The sequence below is a fragment of the Malaclemys terrapin genome, chromosome 10 (genome assembly GCF_027887155.1).
Source record: "Malaclemys terrapin pileata isolate rMalTer1 chromosome 10, rMalTer1.hap1, whole genome shotgun sequence".
NCBI classification, from domain to species: domain Eukaryota; kingdom Metazoa; phylum Chordata; order Testudines; family Emydidae; genus Malaclemys; species Malaclemys terrapin.
This window is the reverse complement of record NC_071514.1, coordinates 2,291,558-2,308,893: the sequence shown is the minus strand read 5'-3', so window position 1 is coordinate 2,308,893 and position 17,336 is coordinate 2,291,558. Positions and strand designations below refer to the sequence as shown.

Sequence of the window (17,336 nt, the reverse complement as noted above, 5' to 3'; positions counted from 1 at the left end):
TTCCCAGGAAATTGCCAACTCTAACATCAAATAGCACAACTGGGTAAATAATAATAAATCTAATAATGATCATTTAGATGCAACTACAAAGAGGTATTTCATTCCCTAATTACAACAGTAGATTTTTCATATCACAGGGTGAATGTCTTGTGCAGTTTTTATTGAAGTGATCATGCTTTTTGACCAACTCATCCGGAAGATTCCTGCCCCGCCCTCCCCCCAAACAATCTCTGTGCAGATAACTTTTTAAAAACTAAATCCCAGTGGGCGTTACTGCCTAGTGCAACCAATTAGAAGGCTGAAAGACTCTCTCTGTTTATCTTATGCTTTGTCTTACACCAGTAGGAATGCGTAAGCAGCTTTAGTGTTCTGGAGTCTCATCCTAAAAAGAATCTGGGTTGTTACAATGATAGCACTCCTTTGCTGGCTATTTAAATAGCTCTGTCAAGGAGCCTCTCTTGAAAGCCTTTGATAAGGAGGCCTTTCAATGAGGAAGTGAGACCTAATCTGTGCAACAAAATATTAACCCTTACTTAACTGTTTTGAAAACATTCCAAAACACATCAGGCATTTTTCTTGCTCCATTTTGTGGCATTTTGAGGAGACATACAGGAGAGAAGAGAAGAGCTGAAGCTATAGGGACAGGGGTTGCTACAGCTTCTGGCTAATCCACTGCCCAGATTTTTTGTACGCAACTTGATTCTAGAAAATTTGGGAACAGAAGAGGGGTTTTTGTGATGAAGGAGCCCAAGCTCAGGTCTGTAGCAGAGAATAAAAATATGTATTGCACCCGCAAAGTGCCATTTATCAAATCTGTGTTCAGAGCTACTCTGGTGGGTAATTATCTGTTAAAGTAGCCTTCAAAAGATAAAAGGAAAAAAACAAGAAGATTGGCCAATAATGTGATCATAGAACAAATCTCCCCATCACTGAACATTTCATTTAATTGGGAGACATCAACATGCTCCTTAAAGCACTTCTCCCCTCCCCTCCCCTCTCCACCCCATTTTAAGAAATCATGTTTTATCCATGTTTTAACTCAGCCAACTTTAATTAACACTTCCCCCTCCTCTAAAGCAATCCTGCTTCCTGCAATCCAGCTGTGTGTGCAACTCCTGTTGATGTCAAAACAGAGAGATCAGTACATGCCACCAATAACGAAGGCCTAAATACTGCATCACTATCCCTTTTAACTTTGTATTGTAAAAAAAAATGTTGCTTATGCAAAATAGCTGCCCAGGAAGATTTATTTGCTGCAATAAGAATATGATTATTTTCTCATTTTGGAGTTAATGCAACTTGCAAGAGTTTTGAGAATCCTTTAGTACATGTATTTAAATTGGTTTCATATTTTGGATAGGAAGTCCCAGGGTCGCATGAAGTGACCCATTTAGCCATCGTTGGCTCTTTCTCCCCCTATTGTTCATAGAGAATGAAATGAAAGAAAGGGCATTCATTTTTCATGAGTTTAAGAAAAGTCCTTCAGTTCTGGCTCTGCCTCAGCTCTTGGGAAAGGAGAATTTCTCTCTGGCATTAGATCCACAGACTGAAAAGGGGATCACCCCTCTTAACCTCTCCAAAGGCACAGGCCTTTTCCCCCTTTGTCTACAATTCTCTAAGTCAGACACTTAGGAAGTGTTAGATGTTGGCTACGTAATTGGACTGTGCTTTAGTTCAGGGATAACTGTAGAATGGGACTGGTGTCACCTCTGACCTGGTGATGTCATTACTTGCTCTAGATGGGAACATAGCACTTGCATTCAGAATGAACACACTATTCTCCTTGGGGTCTGAATGTGTGACATCCTCCCCGCCCATCACTCTGTTATTTCTACTCCACAACGCTGCTGCTGCCAGTGAAGAAGCCATGGTTTAAAGGGGCTGTTTCTTTTAATGTGTAACCCAGCTTAAAAGCAGATTTAGTGATCTCTGTTCACAATGGCACCTCTAGAATATGTTTCTCTTTAACCATTTGATGGATTAGCCTCTCACAGCTATGAGCTGTCTGCAATTTTACAGCCATTGTTTCTCCTCCAAAATAATCATCTCCAGAAAGGAAAAGATAAAGCTGTGTAAACGCCTAGATTACAAAATAAAATAAAAATGTTACCTGGTAAGTTGCGAGGAGCAAGAATGCAGCATGGACTAACAAGAGACAGATCTTCTACATAGTTATATAGAGCTGTAGAACATCATGCCAAGATTTTCAGAAGAAAACCACTAAAGCTAAGCTCCGAATTCCATGTTTAGAACAACTGGCCTGATTTTCAAAAGTGTTGAGCACCGCTGAGTTAAGCTGAATGCTCAGCTCTTATGAAAATCAGCCCACTAGTTTGGGTGCCTCCAGAATCTAACTTTAGTAGACGCCCTGTATTGAAAATCTTGGCCCATGTTTCTAAGGGTACAACTCTCCTGGTTATTATCAGAAATACATTTAATCCACAAAGGCTTCATGAGATTCTGCTGTCTGTCTGTTAAACCTCTCTGAGACACAGAATATTACCAGGTCTTTCTAAAAGTCTTTGATTTGCTTCAAATTCACATTTTACAGTTCCTTGCAAGAAGTGCACAGATCCCCAAGGTTAGCTGCAAACCACCCTTTCTGCACTTACAAGCAAAGTATTGCATGTGCTTCCCATGCAGGAAATGGTGCACATCTTAAAGAGGCAAAAAATTGGAATCCTAGTAGATTCACTGGGCTGTAGCTCCTATGAATGTGTCAGGTTTTGGATTCCTGTCTGCACAGGTGCTGGAACTAGGAGTGCTGGGGGAGCTGCTGCACCCCCTTGTTTGAAGTGGTTTTCATCATATCCAGGGTTTACAGTTTGGTTCAATAGCTCTCAGCTCCCCCACTATACAAATTGTCCCAGCGCCCCTACCTGTATGCAGCGTGCAGCCCAAGATGCTTGTAAAAAGCATGAGGGAAGACAGGTCTCTCTATGGCTTAGATTAACCGGCTTTTCCGTTTATAAGTCTGGCCAACAAACCCTTGCATGAGGACAGCCACCAAAATAAGGAAAGGAATGAGTATAATAGCATTGTGGCTATTCCTGTTCCTGCAAAAACGTTAAACACATTGCAAGATAATCTGTGGTAATCAGCATTTTTTAAAGGTAATTTAGTGCTGACGAATGACTGAACAAGTCAACAGTAATGCAAGTTTCCCCACACATCTCTGCTCAGTGTTGGATTTAGGCCACTGAAAATAAATCTGATATTATTTGTATTACAGTTAGCAGCTAGAGCAGGGGTTCTCAAGCTGGGGGTCAGGACCACTCAGGGGGTTGCAAGGTCGTTACATGGGGGGGTTGCAAGCTGTCAACTTCCACCCCAAAGCCCGCTTGCCTCCAGCATTTATAATGGTGTTAAATATATTTAAAAGGGTGTTTAATTTATTAGGGGGGGTCGCACTCAGAGGCTTGCGATGTGAAAGGGGTTGCCAGTAAAAAAGTTTGAGACCCACTGAACTAGAGGTTCCAACCAACACCTGAGCTCCAGTGTGCTGGGTGCTGTACAGACACCATAAGGGACAGATGTAAACTCGTTTCAGGCCCTACCACCTGAAATTCCCTCATCTAAAAAGAGTCCCCCCCAAAGAGAATAGCAACAGGCTCCAAAACAAGGAACAGACTCTAAAGAAATAGAAATTCTGTCTTTATTTTTCTCCCTATCCCTTCCAGAGCTCTCATGTGACTAGCACATAAACATAACTAGGGGAGGGATAGCTCAGTGGTTTGAGCATTGGCCTATAAACCTATGGTTGTGAGCTCAATCCTTGAGGGGGCTACTTAGAGATCTGGGGCAAAATCAGTACTTGGTCCTGCTAGTGAAGGCAAGGGGCTGGACTCAATGACCTTTCAAGGTCAGTTCTAGGAGATAGGATCTCTCTATTTATTTATAAATTGTATTTATTCTCCGTCATCTCAGCCTGCCACAGTCCATGCATGAGATCCTGCCTAAATGCTATGGGGATAGTCCCTTTAGAAATGCAGACACAGGGGCCTGTGATATCAGTTGTGATGGAAAGAAATCAATGACAAAAGTGTTAAACCATTCTCTTTAATGACAGCCCGCAAGAGAGTCTAGTTTCCTGGTTGCATGCATACAATGTGCACCCTGGCCTCTGCACTCTAACCCTGTATTTACTCAGGGTTCCTTATCACCCTTTGGAATGTAGCAGTTCATTGGACTTAGTCACTATAGAACAAGGACAAAAATCTAAAAGGGGGGTAACAGTGCAGGAAGCTTATATCACTTAATTTCTACCGTTCTTTTGGTGGCTGTGCATGCTCCAAGTTATGTTATCTTCTCCCTCTTAATACAGTGACCAAGGACAGAGCTTATTTTAAAAGGTCAGAAAACTGTAAATAGAAGTGCATATTTTCTCTCTTTCTCAGTCTCACACACAAATATATACATTTGCCAGGCTGAACAATATTCAGCTAAAGAGGCTGTCAAAGGCTGGATTAAAGGAGGACATAATGGGATGATATTTTGGAGGGGGGGCAAATTTTCAGTGGAGTTCTGCCAATCCGTGTGATCTACAGCCTATCAGCTACAAAGAGCCTACATGGACTTCATCACAATTAAGCCAGCATATTGCTACATGCTTACTTGCTCTCTAATAAATATATTTTTAAAGCAACAGCTGTCACATCTGGAGCATTTCACTAATGCTCGAGTGGAGCGGAGCTATGACTGGGAATGACAGTAGGTCCCAATCCTGCAGCTGACCCCATACGTGGCAGCTTTGAAGTCAATGGAGCTCCATGGAGCTCTGCCCATCCAGAGACAATTGCAGGATCAGGACTTTATCCTGTACAAGCTCAAACCTAGAGGGAAAATATCCACAAGTCCTCTCAGTTATGAATCCAGCCCATACTCTCTAGTTATCATTCCAATAGAATTAGAATCATAGGACTGGAAGGGACCTTGAGAGGTCATCTAGTCCAGTCCCCTGCACTCAAGGCAGGACTATTATCTAGACCATCCCTGACAGGTGTTTGTCCAACCTGCTCTTAAAAATCTCCAATGACAGAGATTCCACAACCTCCCTAGACAATTTATTCCACTAATCACCCTGACGGTTGGGAATCTTTTCCTAATCTCCAGCCTAAACCTCTGTCATTGCTGCAATTTAAACCCATTGCTTCTTGTCCTATCCTCAGAGGTTAAGGAGAACAATTTTTCTCTCTCCTCCTTGTAACAACCTTTTATGTACTTGAAAACGGTTATCTCAGTCTTCTCTTCTCCAGACTAAGCAAACCCAATTTTTTCAATCTTCCCTCATAGGTCATGTTTTCTAGACTTTTAATCATTTTTATTGCTCTTCTCTGGACTTCTAAACCTTTAATAGTTTTTATTGCTCTTCTCTGAATTTCTGTCAGTTCTGGACTTCTGTCTTTCCTGAAATTTGGCACCCAAAACTGGACACAATACTCCAGTTGAGGCCTGATCAGCGCAGAGCAGAGCAGAGCAGAGCAGAAGAATTACTTCTTGTGTCTTGCTTATGACACTCCTGATAATACATCCCAGAATGATGTTTGCTTTTTTTGCAACAGTGTTACTCTGTTCACTCATATTTAGCTTGTGATACACTATGACCCCCAGATCCCTTTCTGCAGTACTCCTTCCTAGGCAGTCATTTCCCATTTTGTATGTGTGCAACAGATTGTTCCATCCTAAGTGGAGGAGTACTTTGCATTTGTCTTTATTGAATTTCATCCTATTTACTTCAGACCATTTCTCCAGTTTGTCCCGATCATTTTGAATTTTAACCCTATCCTCCAACGCACTTGCAACCCCTCCCAGCTTGTTATTGTCCGCAAACTTTATAAGTGTATTCTGTATGCCATTATCTAAATCATTGATGAAGATATTGAACAGAACCGGACCCAGAAGTGATCCCTGCGGGACCCCACTCGATAATTCCTTCCAGCCTGACTGTGAACCACTGATAACTACTCTCTGGGAACGGTTTTCTAACCAGTTATACACCCACCTTACTGTAGCTCCATCTAGGTCGTATTTTCCTAGTTTGTCTATGAGAAGGTCATGCATGACAGTATCCCAAGTCATACTAAAGTCAAAATATACCACATCTACTGCTTCTTAATCATATCGATTCATCTTTGAATTATTTTATTTAATCAAATGTAAACTGTTGAATTCGCCTTGGGAAAAAAAACATTAGCTGATTTACCTTAAATATCTTTTAACAACTTTCTTTACGAAATAGTAATTGGTTTCTAATCTCAGTGGTCCATCAGAGGGAGCAATGCAGTCATGGATTAGCCTGTGCCTTTATAAGAAATATTACAAACATGGGGCCATATCTTGCCATCTTCCTATGGAAAATACAACAGATTTCTGTGGGAGTGCTGCACCCAGAAGAATGTGCCCCATAATAAACATGGTAGGTTAGGATTGTTGATTTATTTACGTGTAGCAATTGCTCACCCAGTGCTCTGAGTTTTGTACAATTCAGTAGGTCAAAAGCCCATGCTGAGAATGCATTCCCTCCTCCGGAAGAAGAAAGGGAAAACTGGAGGAAATGTGAAAGGGATTCAGAGTATTGTACAAGAGAGAAAATGGCCACATTAGGCCTCTGCCAAATGTAAAGGGCCAGTCCCCAGAAAGGCATGCTGGGAAAAAAGTTCCTCTGTAACAGGACAATCCTGGACTAAGGGAGTTAAGAGACCAGGAAGTCACCAAGCAAGGAGCCCCGGGGAAAAAAGCTGCATCTGTGTTATGTCTCTCTGTGACATAACGATCACAAATGGACTTCCCTGCAACAACCTACGTCATCACCTTAGCCTAATTACAGAGGAAAGTTGGTCCATTTGACATCTCACTATTCCACTGGCTATCCTAAATTCACCACTTTGGTAACCAGAGATGACAGCCGCAGTAGCCATGCACATCACATGGTTAGGGCACAACGATCATCCCACTGAATTCTGTTCAGGTGAGCTGGCCTCTCTCTGAATCACAAAGGTTCCCCCTGATCCTCTCATGCACATTCAAGTAGACTGGAAACCCCGTCCAACTGTGGTTTGCTTTTACAAGGTGGAGTCTGTGGGCGTTGAGAGCACTCAGTATCTCTCATCGGATGCTCGTCCTTTGCAAGATTGGACCCCATAGTGAAAATCGAAATTCATTGCGTATGAGCTGTTTTAAAGCTTTGTAATCTACAACACTCTGAATTCCCAGGGTCACTCATGGATGCCCGTTGCTAATTACTGATACGAGCACTTTAGCCAACGGAGTGAAAACAAGGCTTGTAAATGCTCAGCTAGTCGCGCTCTAACAAGGGAATGATCCTGCTCCCACTGAAGTCAACAGGAGTTTTGACATTAAGCTCAGTGGGAGCAGGATCCGGCCAGTGCTTAATTTGTAATGAACGAGGTGCCGGGACTCAAGCAATTTTTTTCATTCATAACTGATGCAGCAGGCCCGAGGCACCGGGGCTCTGAACTGCCGGGCCCAGAGGTGCCGGGGCTCTGACCTGCCAGGCCCGAGGCACTGGGGCTCTGACCTGCTGGGCCCAGAGGTGCCGGGGCTCTGACCTGCTGGGCCCAGAGGTGCCGGGGCTCTGACCTGCCAGGCACAAATTAAGCACAGAATCCATCCCTAAAACCTTATTAATGGGCTAATCACGGCATGCTTTTCAATGCCACAAGAGGGAACACCAAGGCCGGATGTGTTGTGTTAATGCCAATGCATCTCACACTGGATACATGCCTAAAAAGAGATAGGAAGTTAGTTTTTAAAAACAAAAAAATGCTTTCTGATCCCTGGCTAGAAATCCCAATGCTGCTAGACTGACATTCTGAGATGGGATTGCTTCAGCATTAGAAAAATCCAATCACAACTTTACCATCGCATAGGTGAGAAAATGTGTTACATGAGAGGGATAAATATATCTCCATATATATATATATATATATAGAGAGAGAGAGAGAGAGATAAAATTTGTGTACACATAAATACACACACACACACACACACCAGTACATACATATATAAAATGTTCTGTGATAATGTTTGCACAATTTATTTTAACATGAAAATAGTCTGGGCAGCCCTGAAAGAGGCAGTAGACTGGGGTAATACTTTTTAAAGTCGGAACTGGTACTCAGAAAATCACAAAGGCCAGAGGTCAGAAGCTTAATTCTCTGGTTTTGTCAACTCAGCTCCAAGCTAAACTTTTCCTTGTTATTACAAAACCTATACCAGGAAGTTTTTGCCCCCTCCAGCATAAAAGTAAATGCCTATGTCTGAATGGCAGCAGTTTAAATGAAATTTAAAGTGACTTTCATACCAACTTGAAAAAACAAAACAAGTTTTCAGTTCCTAATGTGTCAGCATAGCCCTGGTTTTTTTTTTTTTTTTTTTTAAGCAATTGCTTTAGACTAAAGTTTGTAGTAAACTTGTAATTTGGGATTTGCGTCCAGATCGCTACTTGGGATTCTAAAGAAATAAATACAAAGATTTAACTGCAAGCAGCACTAAATCACATGACACCCTCTAGAGATCTGGAAAAGAAGATTTTTTTCCCAGCACAAGAACAAGCATCTCTCTTTCCATGACTATTAAATAAGGATAACAAATAGGGGTAGTTTTCAGAGTAGCAGCCGTGTTAGTCTGTATCCGCAAAGGTAGGGGTAGGTTTATAATGGTCCTTAATTCCTGTGGTTGGTTGTTCCACAGCCTGAGGCCAGCCCTTGAGAATGTTCAATCTGCTGCACAGACCAGTTTTAGCCTGATGGTAGAAAGCTCCATTTTGCCTGAGGAGCAGAGTCGACAACCACAATCTTCATCACGGAGCTTTAGGCTTTTTAAATATCCTGGGCCCAGGCCACTGAGAGCCATGAGGATAAGAACCAAGAACATGACTGACTCTCTATTCTATCGGAAGCCTAGCACAGTTAGAAGTTAAGGGCTTGATACAGGAATCAGTTGGTGAAATTATCTGGCCTGTATTATGCAGGAAGTCAGACTATGATCCTGATGGTTCTTTCTGGCCTTGAAATTCTATGAATCTATAAATAATTGAAACATTGGAAAAAATACACAGTGCCCAATGGATGTCAATCTCAGTATGTCCCCTCAGTGCATTAGGGCTAGTTACCCAGGGCTTAGGGTTACCATACGTCCGGATTTTCCCGGACATGTCCGGCTTTTTGGTCCTCAAATCCCCATCGGGGAGGAAATTCCAAAAAGCCGGACATGTCCAGGAAAATAGGGAGGGGTCGTGGGGCTTGGGTCCGGGCTGGAGCCACTGGGGCCGGAGCCAGAGCCGCTGGGGCCAGCAGTGCTCGGCTGCCGGCCGGTGCCGCTCAGCCAGGGCCGGGGCCAGGCCAGAGCCACTCGGCTGGAACCGGGGCCCAAGCCAAGCTGGGCCAGAGCCGCTGGGAGCCGCTCAGCCAGGGCTGGGGCCGGTGACCCGGAGCCCGAGCCGAGCTGAAGTTGCCAGGGCCGGAGCCGCTCGGCCAGAACCAGGGCCGGCGCCCCAGGGCACGAGCCGAGCCGGAGACGCTGGGGCCAGAGCCTCTTGGCCGGAGCCGGCCGCCGGAGGGAATTGCTCGGCCGGGGGGGCTATACTGGGACACGTCTCCTCGTGCCCCCCCCTCCCCCGCCACCGCCCCAGCTTACCTGCTGCCTGCCTGTTTCAGGCTTCCTGCGAACATTTGAAGCAGGGGAGGGGGAGGAGCAGGGGCAGAACGTTCAGGGGAGGGGGCGGAGTTGGGGCGGGGCCAGGGCAGGGAAGGGGTGGAGTTGGGGCGGGGCCAGGGCCCCATGGAGTGTCCTCCTTTTGTTTTATTAAAATATGGTAACCCTACCAGGGCTGCAATACAAACCTTATGGGAATTTTGGCTAGCTAGAGTGCGGCTTGTCTACAGCATGGGGTACTTTTTAGGCAAGCTGTTTAAACCTTTTTGGGATATTTTTGTTTTTTCATTTCCACCTATTTAACTTCAATGCTTAATGAACATTATGGAGAGCTCAAAACCTGTCATCTTTGCCGCGTTCCTAGAGAGGACACATCTTCTGCTCCTTCTCTCTTCTATTCAATGTTACTTTCAAAGCGGAAGCTCTGTAAGTGCGGAGATTTTAGAGGCAAAGCCAAGAAATTCCACAGGAACCTGAAATTCAGCAGGTTTGGGTTAACCTGAGGTCATTCCTCTCGTTGAAGAGTAAATGATTACTGAACCCTGCAGAGGTGAAATGGTTTCACGTGCCTAAGTGACTGAGATAATGGCATAAGATTGTGATTGTGAGCTTGTGCATTCAAATGTACAGTTTTAACCAGTTTTATAACCCTGGCGGTCAATGATCTGTTAACATTACCATCACACACCTTTACTTTCAAGGGGGTTACCCCAGGCTGAAATGTGGCAACATTTTTAGAGGGACAAGCTGGGTGAGGTAATATCTTTTATTGGACCAGTTTCTGTTGGGGAGAGAGACAAGCTTTCAAGCTTACACAGAGCTCTTCCTCAGGTCTGGGCGATGAAGGCCAGGTCTACATTACAAACACATTGGTATAATTACATCACTCAGGGGTGTGAAAAACACTTCTTGCCTTAGCTACCACCTCTCAGGCAGGTGGATTAAATACACAGACAGGAAAGCGCCTCCTGTTGACTTAGTAGCATCTTCACCAAAGCGCTACAGCGGAACAGCCACAGTGCAGCTGCACAACCCCAGCACTGTAGGTGAAGACAAACCCTAACTCAGGTCACTGCTAAATACAAGGTGGAGCAGATTGTTTAACACAAGTAGTTAACACCTGTTTTGAGAGACCATTCAAGGTGGCCTCTTAACTCCTCTCCAGTCATAGGGAGGAAAAGGGAGGGGGGAAACAGCTGTGGGGGGCAGGTTAGTGGGTCACCGATTGTTGTAATGAGCCATCAATCCAGTGTCTCTCTTCAGCCCATGATTTTTAGTGTTTTTGGAGATATTCGGGTTACCTCACAATAGACCCATGCCCTGCAGCGTCTGGGAGTGGGACACAAACCGCTTGGACACAAGTACACCTCTACCCTGATATAACGTGACCTGATAGAACACGAATTCAGATATAACGTGGTAAAGCAGCGCTCCAGGGGGGCGGGGCTGTGCACTCCGGCGGATCAAAGCAAGTTTGATATAACGCGGTTTCACCTATAACGCGGTAAGATTTTTTGGCTCCCGAGGACAGCGTTATATCGGGGTAGAGGTGTATGTCTTATGGCCTGACATTGGCAGAGACCAGCAAACATGCTGAAGGAACCACCTCCCCTTGGGGCCTGTACACCAAAGGTGGGCTGCTGATGTACAGGGATAAGTGCTGTGAGGCGGGGAGATAGACTGAGACCCTCATTCCCAGGGAGTTCATTTTGTAAGCGGAGCTTTCAGAATTCAATGCCTAGTGACATGGACGTGTTTAGGAATGGGAAGCCAAGCTCTAATGCCTGGGATTTTCAGCTAGACAAATGCAGAAGGGAAATAAGGTGGAATTTTTATTTTATTTTATTTTATTTTTTAACAGTGAGGGTAATTAGCCATTGGAACAACTTACTGAGGGACATGGTGAAGACTCTGACGAAGTGGGTATTCACCCACGAAAGCTTATGCTCCAATACGTCTGTTAGTCTATAAGGTGCCACGGGACTCTTTTCTGCTTTTACAGATCCAGACTAACACGGCTACCCCTTTGATAGGTGAAGACTCTGACTTGAAGCCTTTAAATCCAGACACGATATCTTTCTGAAGGATTTGCTATAGCTCAAGTGAAGGTTAGGCCTTGATGCATAATTTACAGGATGGATTTCTCCGGCCTGTGCTGGGCTGGGGGTCAGACTAGATGGTCATAATAGTCCTTTCTGGCCATAAAGTCTGTGAACCTATAAACACGGAAGAAGCACAATGAAGTTACTCCACTTTCTTAAATGTCTGTAGTTCTCTATGAAAATACCTGATGTCTACTAAAAAAACCACTTACTGACTATTGAGCCAGTATGAAAGTGTCCTGTGATGGCTCCTGTAGTACCAGTTCTGCTGCACTTACAATGTCTGCCGCGATTTTAAATTACTTACTGAACAAACCCATTAAAGCAATGCTAAGGCCAGATAGGGCACTCCATGGCTCAGGGGCCAGACCGGGGGATACAGAATCTCTGGGCGCATGGGCAGGTGCCGAATGCCATCGCACTCTGACATCTGGTCCTGTAGCGAGGTGCAGGCCACTTCAGGGGACAGGTAGAAAGCAGCCCCTCAGGTCCACCAGGACTATAGTGCTAGCCTTTGCATGGTGATTGGAACGGGGGCAGTGGACAGCTCTGGGTATCCTGTAAACCTAGGCAAGAGCCACTCACCACCTGGCCCGTTGCGTATAGAAATGAGCTAGGGAGCAGATTTCTCATTAAGATCTTGAGCCAGTTCTCACACTGATGCGGAGTTCCTGAAAACCCCAGCCTGGGCTTTCAAAATCCCCTGTCCCCCAGCAGCCAGTGATTTGAGTACAGCTCAGCTTTCAAGGAGTTTGAATGGATTCCGCAACTCTGCTGACTGCGCTGGAAATTGTAACCATGCAAAGCAGGCAGCTTCTAGCTAGTGGGGGCTCCCTTTAAGTAGATGCCCTGAGGGGAAGGATAGTAGAGGTAGGGTGTTTAAACAGCTTTTCACCAGTGAGCCAGCACAATGAATTAATGGATAATGGCTGGCATTTAGGGGCTTAGTCTATTGTAAACAAGTTTTTCAAGCCCCAAACAATTATTGCCAAGCAGGAATAGCTGAGGGAGAGGAAAGATCTCCACTGAAATAGGAAATTCGTTTAAAAAGCAGATTGGCTTTGTTAGTGAGCGGCTGGGAGGCCAAGTGTGGAATCTGAAATGGGCGCAACAGTCTCTGCGTTCCACATTGCACAACATTCTTTCCATTAACAACCGACGATCAAATTCTCTCTCTCTTGGGAGCAAGGCATTGGCCTTTCCCTAAACAAAACCTTTTGTCCCTTGAGCTGAGGCAACATGAAGTGATGGTCAATGACCAGTGTCCCTCCAGCTCAGTACCAAATAGCCTAAATTTATCATGAACAGTGTAAATAACAGTAGATTTGTGTTTAGTAATCATACCTCTTCTGAGTCTATGAGACTTGTCCAAGTGTTTAATTCTGCAGGATGGAGGGCAGTTACTAGTGGAGTTCCTCAGGGATCAGTCTCGGGACCAATCTCATTTAACATTTTTATTACTGACCTTGGCTCAAAAAGTGGGAGCATGCTAATAAAATTTGCGGATGATACAAAGTTGGGTGGTATTGCCAATATGGAGGAGGACCGGAATATCATACAAGAAGATCTGGCAGACCTTGTAAACTCGAGTAATAGAAATGGGATATTTAATAGTGAAAAGTTATGCATCTAGGGACTAACAAGAATTTTGCTATAAGCTCGGGAGGTATCAGTTGGAAGAGACAGAGGAGGAGAAAGACCTGGGTTGATCACATGAGCCGCCAATGTGATACGTCTGTGAAAAAGGCTAATGCAATCCTAGGATGCATCAGTTGAGGTATTTCCAGTAGAGACAGGGAAGTATTAGTACCAGTATACAAGGAACTGGTGAGACCTCATCTGGAATAATGTATACAATTCAGTCTCCTTTGGAGTGGGTGGGTGAAATTCTGTGGCCTGTGATGTGCAGGAGATCAAACTAGATGATCATGATGGTTCCTTCTGTCCTTAAAGTCTATGAGTCTATAAGAGGGTGTTGCCCAAGAGTAGACAATACAGAGCGAATTAGCAGATTACCACCACCACCCATCAGATTTAGACTTTGGGAAGGATCTAAATTGTTCTTTTAAGAAGGAGTCACAATTTACTGTAATCATTCCTATAGATGACAGGGGGGAGTCGAACTAGACAGAGGTGATTTAATGGTGTTTAACGTAGCCATGTACATGGGCGGCACATGACTCCTGCATTTGGGGAGGCTGGGTGTGAGTGCTGGAAGCTCCCTAGAAGTGGGGCAGCCCACTGGCGCCCAGACTGTGGCATTGCCCCCTGCTCTGCCTCCTCCCCTGAGGCCCTGCCCACACTCTATCCCCATTCCACCCCAGACCCCACTCCCACTTGGCCCCCTCCCCCAAGTCCCCTGCCTCTAGCGCCGCTCTGCCCCCCCCTTTGAGGCCCCCTCCACCTGCCGCTCCTCGGCGGGTGGAGGAGCCTTGGGGGAGGCGGCAAAGAGGTGTGAGCAGCAGGTGGGGGGGATCCTTGCGGGAAGAGGCAGAGCAAGGGGGGGCCTCAGGGGGAAGAGGTGGAGCGGAGGTGGGAAGAGAAGCAGAGTGGGCAGGGCCATGAGGGAAAAGGACGTGCGGGAGTGGAAAACCAGAGTGCTGAGCCATTTGAGGTTTGCCTATTGCTAGTTAAAGTTTCATGACAGCTTGGAATATTTCAGATCAGCGAGAGGAGCATTAATCTGGTGAGTATGACGTGAACTCACAGGTTATCTTGCTCACTGCGCTGATTTATTCTGCACAGGAAACAATCTAATGTTCCCACTGAGACAGAAAGAGTATTAGCATACAAACTCAAGAGGGGACATTGTTTGCATTTATTAACAGCTGACCCGTGACTCAGACAAGATTTGGAGAACACTGATGGTTTTAAATTAGATGGGAGGATTAGAGGCAGATCATAGTTAAACCAGTGGGGTTTTGTAACTGTATTGTAAAGGAATGCTGTTGTGATGCGGTAATCCATAATGGACAGTATCTTAAACCATAGCCAAAAAGCTGATGTTATTTTGATTAAAAGCCATCCAGTTAGTTCATGGTGCTCTTGTAAGAATGTAAAAGAACTCAACACTCCTGTGAAAATTATGTGCCATACAGACTCTGGGGATGGAGCATTCATACCCAGAAGTCACCTGGAAGCATTCCTCTGAATTCCAATAGTAAGGTGAATGATTGGCATCCACAATGCTGCACTGTGCCACATACTTATGATATGATCAACCTTTATCATATAATTCACTGATTTGGAAATGAAGATGGAGAACAGTTAAGGGACAGATCCAGGCAGATAAAATCATTGGTACAGACCTGCCATGAGTCCCACTAATAATAATAATTTGCATTTATATAGCACTTAAGACTTCAAAGCTGTTTCCAGACATTAACTAATTAATCTCTGCAAGGAGCTGAATGACATCGACTCCAACTGACTTCAGTGGACTCTCAGCAATACATATCTGATTAAAGAGCTTGCTGTGAAATTGATACATGACAAAACTTAGCCACCCCAGTGCCTTTTAGCATCCCAAAGACAGGCAGCGTTATCCCATGAAGTCGCTGTGGGGGAGGATTCTGTCCCTTTGATGTCAGCACAGAGCCCCGCCCCCATCTATGCAAATCCTGCTACTCAAGCTTTGTGGCCCCATGACTGATAAATAATGAATGAATACAATAATTCTAATTGCTTGATTTTGCTAAGGTGATGTCACAGGTCTTATCTGCGATGGGTGAGTTTCCATTGGCACTTAGATTAGATGGGAACAAATATGAACATTCAGCCCTAGAGGAAAAGAGGACCCCGCTTTCCGGGGCTGCACTGGTCTTTGTTCCTATATTTACTTTACTGTCAGCCGAATACAGACTTTTGCATCAAACCTTGTATTCATGGTAATGTTATTTCTGTCTCTTCATTCTCTCTCCTTCAGCCTTCATCTGTGAGCGGGACCGCCTCACGTTCAGTTTTTGTCAAACCCTAAGGATTCTGGGAAGATGCCATCTTCCAACTGTCAACGTGCAGTGCTGCCGAACCTGCCGCCAACACGGTCACAGTGCTCGGGATCGTGGGAATGAACGTGTCTCCAGGAGGTGAAATCATTTAGGTAGAAGGACCCTTTATGGGGAGGGGGAAAAACAGAGCTGTAGAAGCTTCAAGAGAACATACATTATGCAGTGAACAAAAGGAACTCCTTAAAACTAGGTTTTGCCACATGGTCTGTTCATATAGCAATGCAGAATGTTGCTACAAGTTCCTCCACTGGGGATTTTGTATGGTGCTCTTTAAAAACACAGGGAAGATTTTTTTTTTTTTTTTTTTTTTTAACTACAGTACATGGTGCTCAAATGATCAGTCTGAAAACAAGAGCCTCGCTCTCACTAGACAGCACTCAAAGCCCTGCTAGTTACCATGGAGAAATTTAATGTTTCCTAGCAAGTAGCTGAAAAACAGATACAATTTTCCATCTCTCATGTCTTGCCTAATGTTAGACAATCTTCAAGAGAACATTTTAGGAAACAAACTTAAAACAGAATAGCAAACATTTTGCGGAGATCTCTCTAAAAGATGTATGGTGCTATCATCTGACAATTTCAGCTTTTGGTTGGTGTTGGCAGGCCAGCACAAAACTCTGACCAAGTGACTTTTTATTATTATTAATTATTATTATTATATATAAGTGAGCATCTATCATTCCAAACAGTGTAGCTTTTACCTTTTTTTTTTTGGCCTTTTTCCTTTTTTTCTAGAGGGACTCAAAGCTGGCAACCCACTTTTGAAATGTACTTACGAATGTTTACAAATTGAAGTTAGCTCTCCATCATTTAAGAAACAGAGACAGATCAGAGTGAGCAAGGAAGAAAAATACCTGCAATAGTCATTATCACCAAGAGTATTAGGCTTGCAGATCGTCCAGTATGACTGACTATTCCTTACCCTTTTAATGCTGTTGCTGGTTTTCTGTGTAAAAGTGAGTGCACATATGAGTGTGTTTTGATGGAAGGTAGAGGGGTGAGGACATCAAACCATGAATGAAGAGACAAATTTAGGTTGGAGGAAAAGTTACATTGTCCCCGGTATATATTTGTAAAGAGTCCAGAGTGCTATCCTAGTCTAATTCATGAGCAAGGTATTAAAACTGCATCTACTGCTATTTTACATTTTTCCTCTGGAAGGCACGAATGACAAATTGGATTATTAATGGCATAACTGGATTTCTGCATGTGATTACAACACTTTGTATAAGTTTGGTGGTTAATTAAGGTTTTGTCTTTGTTTCTACAAATTTAAAAATCTTCTTTCTGCTTATATAGCTTTACTTTTGTTAAAGTTAGTTGATTCTTTTAACTAGACTGTCCAATATTATAAAAGGAAAGGATACATAATTATCAAGGCAGGCATTGTTCTTATCTGTCCGGGGTCCAATAGTGACTGTATGTTACTCCCTCAGTGTATTAGGAAGGACGTATTATATTGGTCCCTGGAAGAAGGTCCAAAACATTTTGATAAACCTTCATTTGTATGTTACTCTTCAGGATACAAAAAAAAAAAAAAAAAAAAGACCAA

At 44.0% G+C, this 17,336-nt stretch overlaps 1 protein-coding gene across 2 annotated transcripts in view; it reads left to right on the top strand.

Moving 5' to 3' along the window:
* Positions 1–17,033, top strand: part of ADAMTS7 (ADAM metallopeptidase with thrombospondin type 1 motif 7) — a 141,828-nt gene extending 124,795 nt beyond the window's left edge. For both annotated transcript variants that reach the window (XM_054041376.1, XM_054041375.1), the window contains one exon: positions 15,703–17,033. In XM_054041376.1, the coding sequence (XP_053897351.1) occupies positions 15,703–15,866 (164 nt within the window). In that variant the 3' untranslated portion in view covers positions 15,867–17,033. The remainder of the gene's footprint in view (positions 1–15,702) is intronic.
* The last annotated feature ends 303 nt before the right edge of the window (positions 17,034–17,336 follow it).